Source organism: Gigantopelta aegis, chromosome 8 (assembly GCF_016097555.1).
Source record: "Gigantopelta aegis isolate Gae_Host chromosome 8, Gae_host_genome, whole genome shotgun sequence".
Lineage (NCBI taxonomy): Eukaryota > Metazoa > Mollusca > Gastropoda > Neomphalida > Peltospiridae > Gigantopelta > Gigantopelta aegis.
The window spans coordinates 49,068,201-49,081,344 of NC_054706.1; the positions used below are offsets into that span (position 1 = coordinate 49,068,201).

Genomic DNA, 13,144 nt, shown 5'->3' on the forward strand with positions numbered 1-13,144 from the left:
GAAATCACCTAGTGGCAGCACATTGCAATTTTACTATTATTGAGTTAATTATACAAATGGACCGATTAATTGCGATGGACCGATTAATTCGAGTCACTATATTAGGGCTGTTCAACTCTACAACTGGTTATTTCGGGAGGCGGAAATGCATATCGGCATATGCAATTGTCAATGTTTCCAATCGCTCGGCTAAAAATGGAGTTCGATTCTTATTTTGACTAATCACGCAATTTATTATTGTATACCCTGACGGTATTTATACTTTTGATGGTAATCTAAGACCAGGTACTCGTGTGGAATAACCATTCAGTTGTGTCCTCGTATACATTTCAACAATGATTTTGTTTTAGGACTAGGCAATTACGTGATATTTTCCTGAAAAATAATAATAATAATAATAATAATAATAATAATAATAATAGAGCTTTAACGAGATGATACCTCGTTTTGTTTTCTCGCGGACAAAACACGCGCGGCTTTCGGCGCGGAAATACGCTCCTTGGAAAAGGGCCTTAATAGTGAAAAATATGCTGTAGTGTTTAAAAATTAGGATATGTCCTTTTAATGTAATAAATGTAAAATATTACTTTATTTGTCCATGATTATATATAAACCACACCCACTATTGTTTTGCACGTGTGTCTTTTGTATAACTATGTTGCATTATTTATGTTATGTGTTCAGCTAATGAGTTGTAAAAGTCAAGGCATAATATAAAGAACTTGCACCTAAAATACTTATTAACTTTTGCTTTTAAATGTAAGCATTATACCTTCAGTAATATACTCATAAAACTAATTTATAAACGAAATAATTGTAACTTACTGGTAAAACAAGAAGACATTTTTATTGGAATAACTCTCATCGGACGAATGACGAAACTTTTAGCTTTCAATTGAGGCGAAAATTCCGTAACGTTTTATCCGACAGAAGTTGCTGACAAGTTTGCTATCTTTGTATAACGCATGTCTCTCTGACAACCCCATCCAGTGAATTTGCAAGATTTTGTGAGTTTGCCGATTTCATAAGATTTGCTACGATGTTATAGCCATAGGTTTGTTTTGTTTAACTGCACCACTAGATCAGATTTATTTATTAATCATTTGTTATTAGATGTGAAGCATTTGATAACTGTGACATAGTCTTAGAGAGGAAACCCTTTACATTTTTCCATTAGTAGCAAATACAACTGGCGTAACAAAGGCTGTGGTATGTACAATCTATTTATAAGGAAGGAAGGAAATGTTTTATTTAACGACGCACTCAACACGTTTTATTTACGGTTATATGGCGTCAGCCATATGGTTAAGGACCACACAGACATTGAGAGAGGAAACCCGCTGTCGCCACTTCATGGCCTACTTTTTTCGATTAGCAGCAAGGAATCTTTTATATGCACCATCCCATAGAGAGGATAGCACATACCACGGCCTTTGATGTACCAGTCGTGGTGCACTGGCTGGAGCGAGAAGTAGCGCAATGGGCCCACTGACGAGGATCGATCCCAAACCCACCGCACATCAAGCGAGCGCTATACCACTGAACAACGCCTCGACCCCGACTTTGTTTAGAATGCGTACAAGCAGGTTACAATATCGATATTCCTGAGTTATTTTTGCAAAGATTATGCGTCGGATCGATTAATTTGTAAGGTTCTGTTTCCTTCTTCAAATAAATGTACAAAGAGCGAATATTGCACATGTGACTACAACAGCTCCGTTAAGTAACCTGGATCATCTTCTAATTGTCAAAAGAAGTCTTTTTTATACGTACTATGGTCATACACAAGATGAAACATATCTAGCTGTGTTCGATATACCAGGCGTAGAGTACAGATTGAAAAAGGAAATAACCAAAAGGTTCCACTGACAGGGCCCCAACCTGAGACTCATAAATCATGAGCCCGAAAATGAACGAATAAACTATAGCCTACGCATGTGAAATATTAATGCAAGTAATGTAATAAAATGGAGGATAAAAAAACATAAGCAAAAAAAAACCAACCCATAAAAAAACATTAAAATTAAAAAAACAAAAAACAACCCAACCCAACAAACAAGCTAAAACATATTCGAACGACGAAAACAACATCCTAACAATTCACTTATTGCAATGGGTTTTTTTGTTTTCATAAATTTCATTATGTTTTCAAAATCTGAAATAGTTCTCCTTCGCTTAACATCAAAATAAAATAGACATCCACGAAAACATCCACCTAAATTGAAATAGCTTAGCCAATATTTAGTTAGCTTAAACAGTTCCCGTCCGTCACCTGTCAGCTTAACAACATTCATTTTACTTTTTGCATGGTTACAAAAAGTGCACATTTACTATACATTATGACAATATGTCAACGGTGTCTCTCCTGATTTTTATCTGGTTCTGATAACCGAAGGCGTTGGATAGGTTTATTCTTTTGCTCCACACATGTTTAATTTCATCCTTTAGTTTATACTGATCAGGCAGACGCGTTGTGTGTTAAATCTGTTATAATGATTTAACAGATGGGTTATTTTACAACAGATAATAACGTAAATCTCCAATGTTACAGTGAGGTAATTGCATCAGGACGCTTGCTTGCGTAACGACCAGACGACCAGACGATAAATCTGTTCTGGCCTGAAGAATAGCTTATAATATAAAACAATCTTGTTTAGAATATCAGTGTTTGTATATTCAATGTGTTTCTGGTTGTCTTAAAGGGACATTCCTGAGTTTACTGCATTGTAAGATGTTTCCGACTAATAAAATATTTCTACGATTAAACTTACATATTAAATATATTTTCTTGTTTAGAATACCAGTGTTTGTATATTCAATGTGTTTCTGGTTGTCTTAATATTTGTAAGAAGCCCAAACTGGATTTGGTCTTCAAATAATTTCGTACGTACGAAAAAAATTATTTTAGGAAATAAAATTACATTTAACCTAGTACAAATATTAGAACAAACTCAGGAATGTCCCTTTCAGAAAACAAGTTCTACCATAGCGATTATATTTTTAAAGTTAAGTTCCAGGCACGCTCTACCCGGCAATGGGTTAATGGTTGGTTGTTGGCAACAGAAACCTTCCCGTTAAGCCGTTAAAACTCGAACAGCGGAATCCGGTATTGGCGCGCGAACCCAATACCTAATAGCTTTACAAACCGCAACACCTGAGCCCTATTTTACGAAACAATCTTAGAGCTAAGATTAGCTTAAATGCATATTTACCTCATGAACTTAAGGTGATCTTAGCACTAAGATAGCTTCTTAAAACAGGGCTCAGGTGTTGTGGCTTGTAAAACTAATAGACCTTTTCTACCGTATGTCTACCACCAGTCTTTATACGATTATTCCATGACAATTCCTAACTAGCTAACTCACAAGCAATGGCATAAAACCTCTCACAAGTCAATGAGACCAATAAATAAATGATTTAATCCAAGTTTATCAAATAATCCCCCCCCCCCCACCCACACACACACACTGTTAGATAGAATACAGAAAACCAGCTCCCGGGAGAAATCATTTTAGACCTGATTCGTGTATGACCTCAGATAAACTGATTTCTTCAACACTTACATCTGAATTGAGATCCGACTTGACAAAATGGGTGAATAGACCTTGAAGAGGATCTTGAAGATGAACTTCAAGGTCTGTATTAAAGATTTATAACACAGATATCGGGATCAACATATCAAAAACCAGTGTTTGTGGGGAAAGTCCGTAGGTTATATTTACTAAATACAATCACGCTGTTTACACTGGTACTCAATGGTTTGCTATTCTAAGTGAAACACTTTAGGCGTAATGCAAACGGAAACCAGTCAATGAAGTACACCAAACTAGATTCCATTGTAATGAAACTGATCTAAACAATGTATCGATCTTCTTGGCCAGTACATACGAAAAGTGTGGTTCCTTATATTTTATTTACCTGCAAAAAATAGGATAGCACTTGGCATTTGACATAATTCAATAATGTTAAAATACATACATACATACAATACATACATACATACACACACACACACACACACACACACACACACACACACACACACACACACACACACACACACCAACACACACATATTCGGGTGGTGGGGGTATTACTTTTGTGACGGAATATGCTCTTAATTTTGTTTTCGCCTGTGGCGATATTAATTGTTTTAGAGGGCCGTGTGCATTCTCAATATGCACTTAAGCCCAGGTGGACCTTGTTACGTAATACATCTGCGCGACGGTCGTCGAGCTGTACTTTCCAATACAGACCCGGACCAGGTGCGCAGGCCATGTGGCCAGTAGTTACGTAATACCTCCGCTAGTTCGGTACGATCGGGGTATATTTGGCGAACTAGGCGACAGTAAGTCTAGGCTTGTAAGAAAAAAATACCGCTTGGTTACTGTGGAAATATATACATCATAAGATTCGATTCCGCGTGCTGTCTCCGGACCAGTCTGGGTTTTTATAATAAATAGCTAGGGTTTTAGAGATATCGGGGAGAAACATATTGGAAGGCTTCCAGGGAACGTTCGTCCGTTTGGACTTGGTAAATATCATTTCTGCTCTGTTGTATAACCTTGATGTGATTGATGTGTCTTTAAATATTTTAATACTGTATTATACCAATATTATTTAGACGGTGCTGCCGGTCATCTGACGCAGTATACTGCAGGCTCACTGTTCTAAATAATTATTAAGGCTTAGCCAGTCATCCTAGAGGACCTAGGTAAACTGTAGGTTATTGTCTTTATTGTGATAGGTACCAGTATTAAGTCTGTATTACAAGGTTATTGAATGAGTAGTTAGGGTTAATTAAAAATTAACCAGTTAGGAATAGAGTTGTAATTCCTTTATTAATTAAGTTCCCCTGGAAGCGTTTCTCAATTATCACACGTTACTGAATGAGTAGTAAGGGTTAATTAAAAATTAACCAGTTAGGAATAGAGTTGTAATTCCGTTATTAATTAAGTTCCCCTGGAAGCGTTTCTCAATTATCACACGTGTGGGTGTTGTGTCACGGTGAAGTGATTACAATATTGTGTAAACTAGACACCTAGAGATTAACTAATTAAGTGATCAGTTCTGGGTTGTTATTATTGGTTGTTGTTAATTAACTACTGCGGCAGTACATTGGTCTGCGTAGTAGTAATACAGATTCCAAAGTGTGTAGTGTTTTTGTTGTGTTTTCTAGTGAACTAAACGTGCTATAATAATATATACTTTATATAAGATCTTATCTCTGATCATACCTAGACGAGCCAGCGGGTATAACTGCCTGTTACAGAGAGATCTAATAGATATACAGTTAGGAGAGATATTTGGACAATCGTGTTTCATTCAGTTACGGGTATTATAGGATCCCCGTGACAACTTTCTAGTATTTTTAGTACAAATTTACAGAAATAGGGCTATTAGATTTTTAGAAAATTCCTGTACGATGGATGACTGACCAAAATGATAGCTGAAGTTATTTCATATTTTGAATTTGTGCATACTTTTTAATCTCTTTGGTGAAACTCGTGTACGCTTTATGTTATTCTTGTCATCGTTTTATATGAACTGACCGGTGACAAACGATAGCTGTGGCGGCAGTACTCGTAACCGGTGGCACCGGTGGGGCAGGATATGATTACCTTTCTCGAACACCTGATATCATCACTGTTATGTTAGTGATTCCTGGATACATGTCATTACAGCTGTACTTATTCCAATGAGCTCTACCCGCTGCTAGTTTTGATTGAGTAAACTAAGTCTGTGAGTGACAGTCCTCTTTTGGCGGTGCAAGAAGGATGGAATCTCCAGTAAAGAAGCTCTTTGGGAGTGACTGTCCTCCTTGAGTCAAGACACTAGATAGAAAAAAAAATACCAGTGGTGGTGGTGGTGGAGTGGTTGGAACGGGAAAGGTTGGGTTCCCTGAGAGAAATCGATCCATCACCTGTCAAGCGAGAAGCATAACCACTGAGGTACATCATATTAACATTCCAAGTTAAAAAGTTAAAGTTTGTTATGGTTTAACGACAACACTAGAGCACATTGATTTAGTAATCATCGGCTATCGGATGTCGAATATTTGGTGATTTTGACGTATCGTCTTAGAGAAGAAACCCGATACATGTTTCCATCAGTTGCAACCTGTGATATACCAGTATTGGTGCACTGACTGAAACGAGAAATAGCACAATGGGCCCACCGACGCGGATCAATCCTAGTCAGACCACGCATCGAGTGAGCTCTTTAACACTGGCCTACGTTCCGCCCTTTATGCTTCTAGGATATTTTTTATATGCGCCATCCCAGAGACAAGATAACACATACCACGGCCTTTGATATACCAGTCGTGGTGCAGTGCCTGGAATGAGAAATACCACAATGGGACCACCGACGGGGATCGATCCTAGTCCGACGGCGCCCCTTGTACTACAGAGCCATTTGTGCTTCCAAGATTATTGTGATAATATACCGGCCTCGGTGGTGACGTGGTTAAGCCATCGGACATAAGGCTGGTAGTTACTGGGTTCGCAGCCCGGTACCGGCTTCCATCCACAGCGAGTTTTAACGACACAATGTGTAAGACCACTACACCCTCTTGTCTCGCACTAATAACTAACAATTAACCCACTGTCGTGGACAGACATTCCAGATAGCTGAGGTGTGTGTGCCCAGGACAGCGTTCTTGAACCTTAATTGGACATAAGCACAAAAATAAGTTAAAATGAAATGAATGAAATGTGATAAGAGTGAAGTCCTCACTTGAAAAAAATTAAATCTTGCGATTTCTATTACAAACGTCAAATATTTAAAAACAACAACAATAATAACCATGGCAAAAACGAAATTTCATCATTATTAAATAATAACTAATTAAAAAGAAAGAAAGAAAAATAGAAGAGAAAGATAGTTAGAAGAAGAAGAAGATAAAAACAACGAAATCCGTACAATTTCTAATTCTGTAATGCCAACAAGCATTAGATTTTGTGGAAAAATCCCTATAATTCGTCAAATACTCTTTTATTAAATCACAACGGGATAACGACTGCGCAGCAATGCTGTGGTTACCTAATACGCGATACATCATCATTAGGGACACCATGGAAGTCTGGAAGCAAATTCTGGAAGTCGATGTTTTCTGAAAAGGAGTCTGGCGCTATTTGAACGCTATCTGGCGCTTGCTTTGTTGGGTCTTTCGGTCCGCGGGTTAAACGTATTATGGTTCCGCAAGTCATGTGTGTGCGACTGCGGTCGAAAATAATATTTCCATCAATGGGAATTTCTAAAGCAATTCTAGCAAACACCATTACGCTTGTACAAACACCATTACTCCAACTGTTGGCCAGGGAGTGAAGACGACGAAACAGTTTTTATTCGAGTACTAGTAAAGCGAATACAGATACAGAGACGATAAAAAAAAGTGCATTATATTAACCCGAGCATGTTTGAAAATATCTTCTGATTAATTAAGGTTTGAAATGATCTTTTGATAAAGGCCCAAAACAGTCTCAATGGAGTTTATTTTATATCCGGTGTGTGTGTGTGTGTGTGTGTGTGTGTGTGGTGTGTGTGGGTCTGGTGTGTGTATGATGTGTGTGGGTGTGGTGTGGGGGGAGGGGGGTACGAACTGTGGTTGCGGGACGTAGCCCAGTGGTAAAGCGCTCGCATGATGCGCAGTCGGTCTAGGATCGATCCCCATCGGTGGGCCCATTAGGCTATTTTTCGTTCCAGCCAGCGCACCACGACTGGTATATCAAAGGTCGTGGTATGTGCTCTCCTGTCTGTGGGATGATGTATATATTTTATTTTTATTTTTTAAAACTTCTTTTCGTTCTTATATCTCATTAAGGATCAAACACGTTGTGCTGAGCAAACACCTCTGCTATCTGGGCTGTCTGTCCAGGACAGAGGGTTTGTTGTTAGTGGTTAGTGAGACAGAAAAGGGTGTATGTAGTACTAAACCAAATAACTTCCGGCTGGGTCAAAGTTCGAGGTGCACCCAACTTTTAATAGAGAAGTGAACACCACAAGTCCTGTGATTGGTTATAAATGTGAGTGTGTTGGTTGTAAAAAAAATTAGTTTCATCTGGGCTAAAAAGTATGCAATTTTATTTCATCTAGTACCACTGTGTCAAGTAGCCTTGTGCTTGGAACATGTATGGGGTACCTGTAAAAAAAAGTACTCAAATTTTGTGCGGAACTAGGGTAGTCATAGACGCTACCCATTATCTCAGAAATGAGCAACTTGACACCCACTTTTTTGTCATTCACTTTAAGGGTGAGGGGTGGTAGTATTTATATCCGTGGCGTCTATGTCGATTGATACGTTGCAGGTAGGAGTTTTAGCCACATATGTTACTATTGTCGTCTATGGGATTTGATTTGGTAGTATACACCCTGTAGTGGTCTTTGTATATTCAATGTGTTTCTGGCCGTCTTAATATTTGTAAGAAGACCAAACTGGATGTTGTGTTCAAATAATTTCGTACGTACGAAAAAACAATAGTTTAGGAACTAAAATGAAATTTAACCTAGTACAAATATTAGAACGACCAGAAAACGTTTAATATACGGCCAATAATATTTTATGCAGACAAATATATTTGATATGTAATTACAATCGTTAAAAAGTCTTTTTTAGTCAATAACATCTTAAAAATTGCAGCAAACTCAGGAATGTCTCTTTAAGGTGACTTTAGCGCTAAGATCGCTTTGTGGAAGGAGGCCCAGGATAGCATACTTAAACGTGAACTTTAATAAGAGTATGATAATCAATTGAAATCTGACTTAATGCACACAAAAAAAACCCACAAGAAAAAAACAAACAAAAAAAACAACAACAACAACTCTGAAACACCGAAAAAACCGGAAAAACCTAACAACGAAGTAAGATCCTATTAGCACAGACAATTGATGGAGTAGATTTACGCTGTAATTTCGAATTAGCCTACATTATGTTTGTGTTATTGGCCTTATTCGTAATCATCAACATTTAAAACAGTTAAAGTGTGTTTTGTTTAACGACACCACTAGAGCACATTGATTAATCAATCATCTTCAGAGCAATTCTGCTGCATTGGTTTCATTTCAGCAAGATATCTTTTTATGCACTTTTCCCACAAACAGGGCACCACATTCTATTGTCACGGCATTTGATATACAAATTGTGGTGCACTGGTTGTCACGGGAGACACCCATTGGGTCCCACGAGCGAGCGCTATTCGAACTGAGCTAAATCCCGCGACTGTGAGATGAACACTTTCGGCTAGAACGTGGCTCATTGGTGCTACATGAGCAACATAATAGACTTAAGACCGGAGCTGGTGCAGGTATAGTCGCAGCGGGCAACGCAACAAGCAACAGAGTCTTAGTGTCACGGTCAGCCAGCCACCCATAGTCCGCAGCATCTAGTGCAGGTGGATCTGAATCTAATGCAGCCCTCCATATGCATGCCTGGTGATGTGTCCGTCTCACATGGAGCCCAAAGGCTTTCGAAGTAGGTGGAAGAGATGGCAGCTTGAAAGATGTGGCCTTGCTGCGTCCTGTCTTAGACTGCCAGATATTGAACCGTATGTGAGACATGGTTCCTCTGCACTTAAATGCTGCAATGAAGTCAGTAGCTCCACTTAATATGGTCTCAATATCTATCTGGTCATTTCTCAATGGTGGTGGCACGTGACCTCTTTGGAGTGCCTCTACTGCCTTTACTTTCCCGACACCATAAGCTGACAGTGTCACAGCCAGTCAGTGCATGTAAGGGCAGCATATGCGACATAATTTCCTCATGCTTCCTTACTGTGGTACCAATATTAACCACATGCCTAGTCTTAGACCTTGTTGGCACCACAAGTACTTCACTGGTAATGTTCAGTGCTTTGTAGAAATGTACCAACAGTACAAATACATCTGTATCTTCACATACCCTGTCTGGCTGCCGACATCACTTGATCGACGATGATGACGTCTGCCTCCTCATGACTGTTAGCCATGTCATGTCTCTTGATATGTACTCCCATGGTAATTTCATCAGGAATGGTGTTGGGACCAGTGATGATAAGTTTATTGTTGCAGAGATGCTCCTGAAAGTGTGCTGGCAAGTTGTCACATATGACATCAATTAACTGCACTGTGTTGTCAGTGACAGTAAGAGACACGGACTGTGGTGGGAGCGGGGATTGCAAAATAAGATGATGACGGTGGTCAGCAGTAACGGAGCTCTTCGACCACGAGTGCACCCTTTTGTGCTGTAGTCTAAGTATCTGTCGAAGATGAGATGTACATCACAGTTCATCAGTCTTGCATGTACATATGCCGCCACGGCATTCACCAGATTCAGGAGCGTGCCAGATATCGGCCAGTTGATGGTCCACAGTATTGCACAAACATCAAGCACTATCAAGTCAGGTTTTTCGCCTGTGCGAGATGACTCTTCAACTTGAAGATAATTCTTAAGTTTTGATTTTGAAGAGGCTGGTCGCATGCTGCCATCATCTAAGTATAGTGACGTGGGAATTGGTGCTAGCTCATGAGAGAACAAATCATGCAGGTCAAAGTCTCCTGAGCCTATAATGCCAAGTGTTCTGTTGAAGGTGACTTCTGTGTCAACAGTTGTGGTTGCTCCCAAGTTAATCCGTTTCCTGGTTGTAGCCACTGTGACCACAGGGCTACTAATTTTATCATAGAATCCCTGGGGTAATTTGTCCTCATAGGCTTGCATACAGTCCTTGCTAATTTGTAAAGCATTCTGGACATTCACAGATGCAGTAGGCAGTTTTCCCGATACAATGTTGAACAGAGTGGTGGAATGACCAGCTGGGTCTAATGGATCAATGCACTGGTCTAGAGGTGTCAGCCTGGATACATGCCTTGGATTCCTCCTTATGATGGGTCGGGTGCTCGGACAAATCATCTCGCATAGTTGTCGGGTCTCGGATAAGTTGGCTGCAGGAATGCAAGCTGAGAGCCCATCGCTTTGTAGCATTGTCGTTCAAAGTAATTCCTGTCAGGCCACCTTAACTATGTCCATACCGCATAAATGTTGATTCTATGAACATATCAGACCAGGTTGAACTCGATGCACCGCAAACATGTCTCATTGTGTGCTGACCCTGCAGAAACAGTGACTGTAAGTCTGTTGGGAGTGATTCCATTGGCATGAGGTAGAACAGACCATACCTTGCATAGTTGTGCTGATGCAAAGAAGTATGGGACCATTTGACTCACAGCCCACAAGCGAACTGGCCAGTCCGATTCTCGTTCAGCTCGAATGAAGACCATCATTATGAGAGTGGGACGCACAAAGCAGTTTACCCATAACGTGACTGTGTCACGTCTGTTGGATATGTCTGTCAGCATTGCACCCAGCTCCTCATAAGTTTCCACATCACCCATGTGTTTACGTAGTAGTTCCTCAGTGAGCATCCTAAATGCTCTCACAATTTGAGGAAACTTCTTACCAGATAACATTTTGTCTACACCACCAAAGGCATGTTTGAGGATTTCGCTGAGACAACTGTCCATCATGAGCTTGCCAACACTGCCACTAAAGCTCATGATTGTGTGTAGTTCTCCCAATCGTGGGTAAATATTGCTGAACACCTCTGGAGTAGCCCATATGTTATCAATTATGACCTTGTAAATCTGCTGATCTGCTGTTATAACTACAAACTGCTGTCCACAATTTGAACTTAACAACTGAGCTTCAACCGTTGCTGTTTACAATAACGAAAAATACACCCCAATTCTTCTGTTATTCCTCTAGATGGGTTTATCCACCATAAAAACTTGGAAAAAATGCTATTACAATAAACTATATACAATAGAGCTCGAATTGGCGGCAATTTTGGACATAATTTTGCCAATATCTATCAATTGAGGCACTAAGTGGACTCCAATTGCTCTGTAACCCCTCTAGATGGATTTATTGACTACAAAAAACATTGAAAAGGATGTATTACAATAGAAAATCCAACTTAAACTTGCGTGTTTAGTCTTTTGGGTTACGGCGGCCACCATCTTGGAGGCCATCTTGCAAAAGTCAAAACGCTCAAAGATGCCAGCTGGGCATCATTCAGATTCAGATTCTACACTAATTCCCCTACCAAAATCAACAATAACCTGCTTTGGGGGTATTTTTGCAAGGTACCCCCCTCTGGCTGCTGGACTAAAAGTACAACAGGAGTCAGTGACGTTGACACTGAGAAATACGGTCTAAAATATATTAGAGCTGTTATCCATAACCGTTACTTCGCTGAAGTACGTGCGTTTTTAGAATTATGGATTGGTGTTACAACCCCAGGTTAACCAGAAACACACGGATATACAGATTTTGATAGTCTAAACAATAAAATGTAAATACTGATATCAATTAAGAAAAACGGATCTATTAGTGAAAAATATATGGTAGTGTCTGCCACTTTAATATTTAAAGGCATACTGTCACAGATTTAAGGACCTTATTTCTCTAAAATTGAATAATAAATCAAAACTACATTAATTTTTACAGACCAAATGTAGCTATTGCATCACTTTAACTACACCATGATGGAGTGAAATCCATGTCAACCCTCTCAACAATGTTAGTTTTTGAATTATGGACCATTGCCACAATTCAATTATTTTTACAAAATATCATTAATAAGTGGAGTATGGTGGTTACGTAGATGGTTGATTAAAGTACATTTAGGGATAAATCAAATATATATATTTTTAAATAATACTTTGTTAGGCCATGTAATAGGTCAGTGGTCTATGACAATATGCCTTTAAATATCCCAGCAGACCCACAGTCCATCAAAATAATGTTGGAGCCCACCAACAGAGGCACTTTCTCAGATGACTCTTATTTGTCCACTTAGTTTCTCAAATGGTTCTTATTTGCCCACTTAGTTTCTGTGGTTTCACACGAACTGAAGCAAAAGAACATCAATTATTAATAGTAACCAATTAAAAAATTCAATAAAATCAATACCATAAAAAAAAAGAATAAAAGAAAACCCATCTGTCTTCAGAGAAAGACCCCCACTACTGTTTAGGTATTGAAGAAACACTACAAGGTCTAACAAGGTTTCACGTGTGCCCGTTAGGTTGTAGAGGATTTTGATCACGCTGGGACTCTATTAAACTTTAAAATTAAACTCTATTGATCTGACAGATGTCGTTTATATGT

The 13,144-nt window shown here is 39.1% G+C and overlaps 1 protein-coding gene across 1 annotated transcript in view; it reads left to right on the forward strand.

Moving 5' to 3' along the window:
- LOC121379697 (RYamide receptor-like) overlaps positions 1–13,144 on the forward strand; it is a 56,891-nt gene that overhangs the window by 12,756 nt on the left and 30,991 nt on the right. The window contains exon 3 of the mRNA XM_041508348.1: positions 8,260–8,291. Coding sequence (XP_041364282.1) covers positions 8,260–8,291 — 32 coding nt within the window. The remainder of the gene's footprint in view (positions 1–8,259; positions 8,292–13,144) is intronic.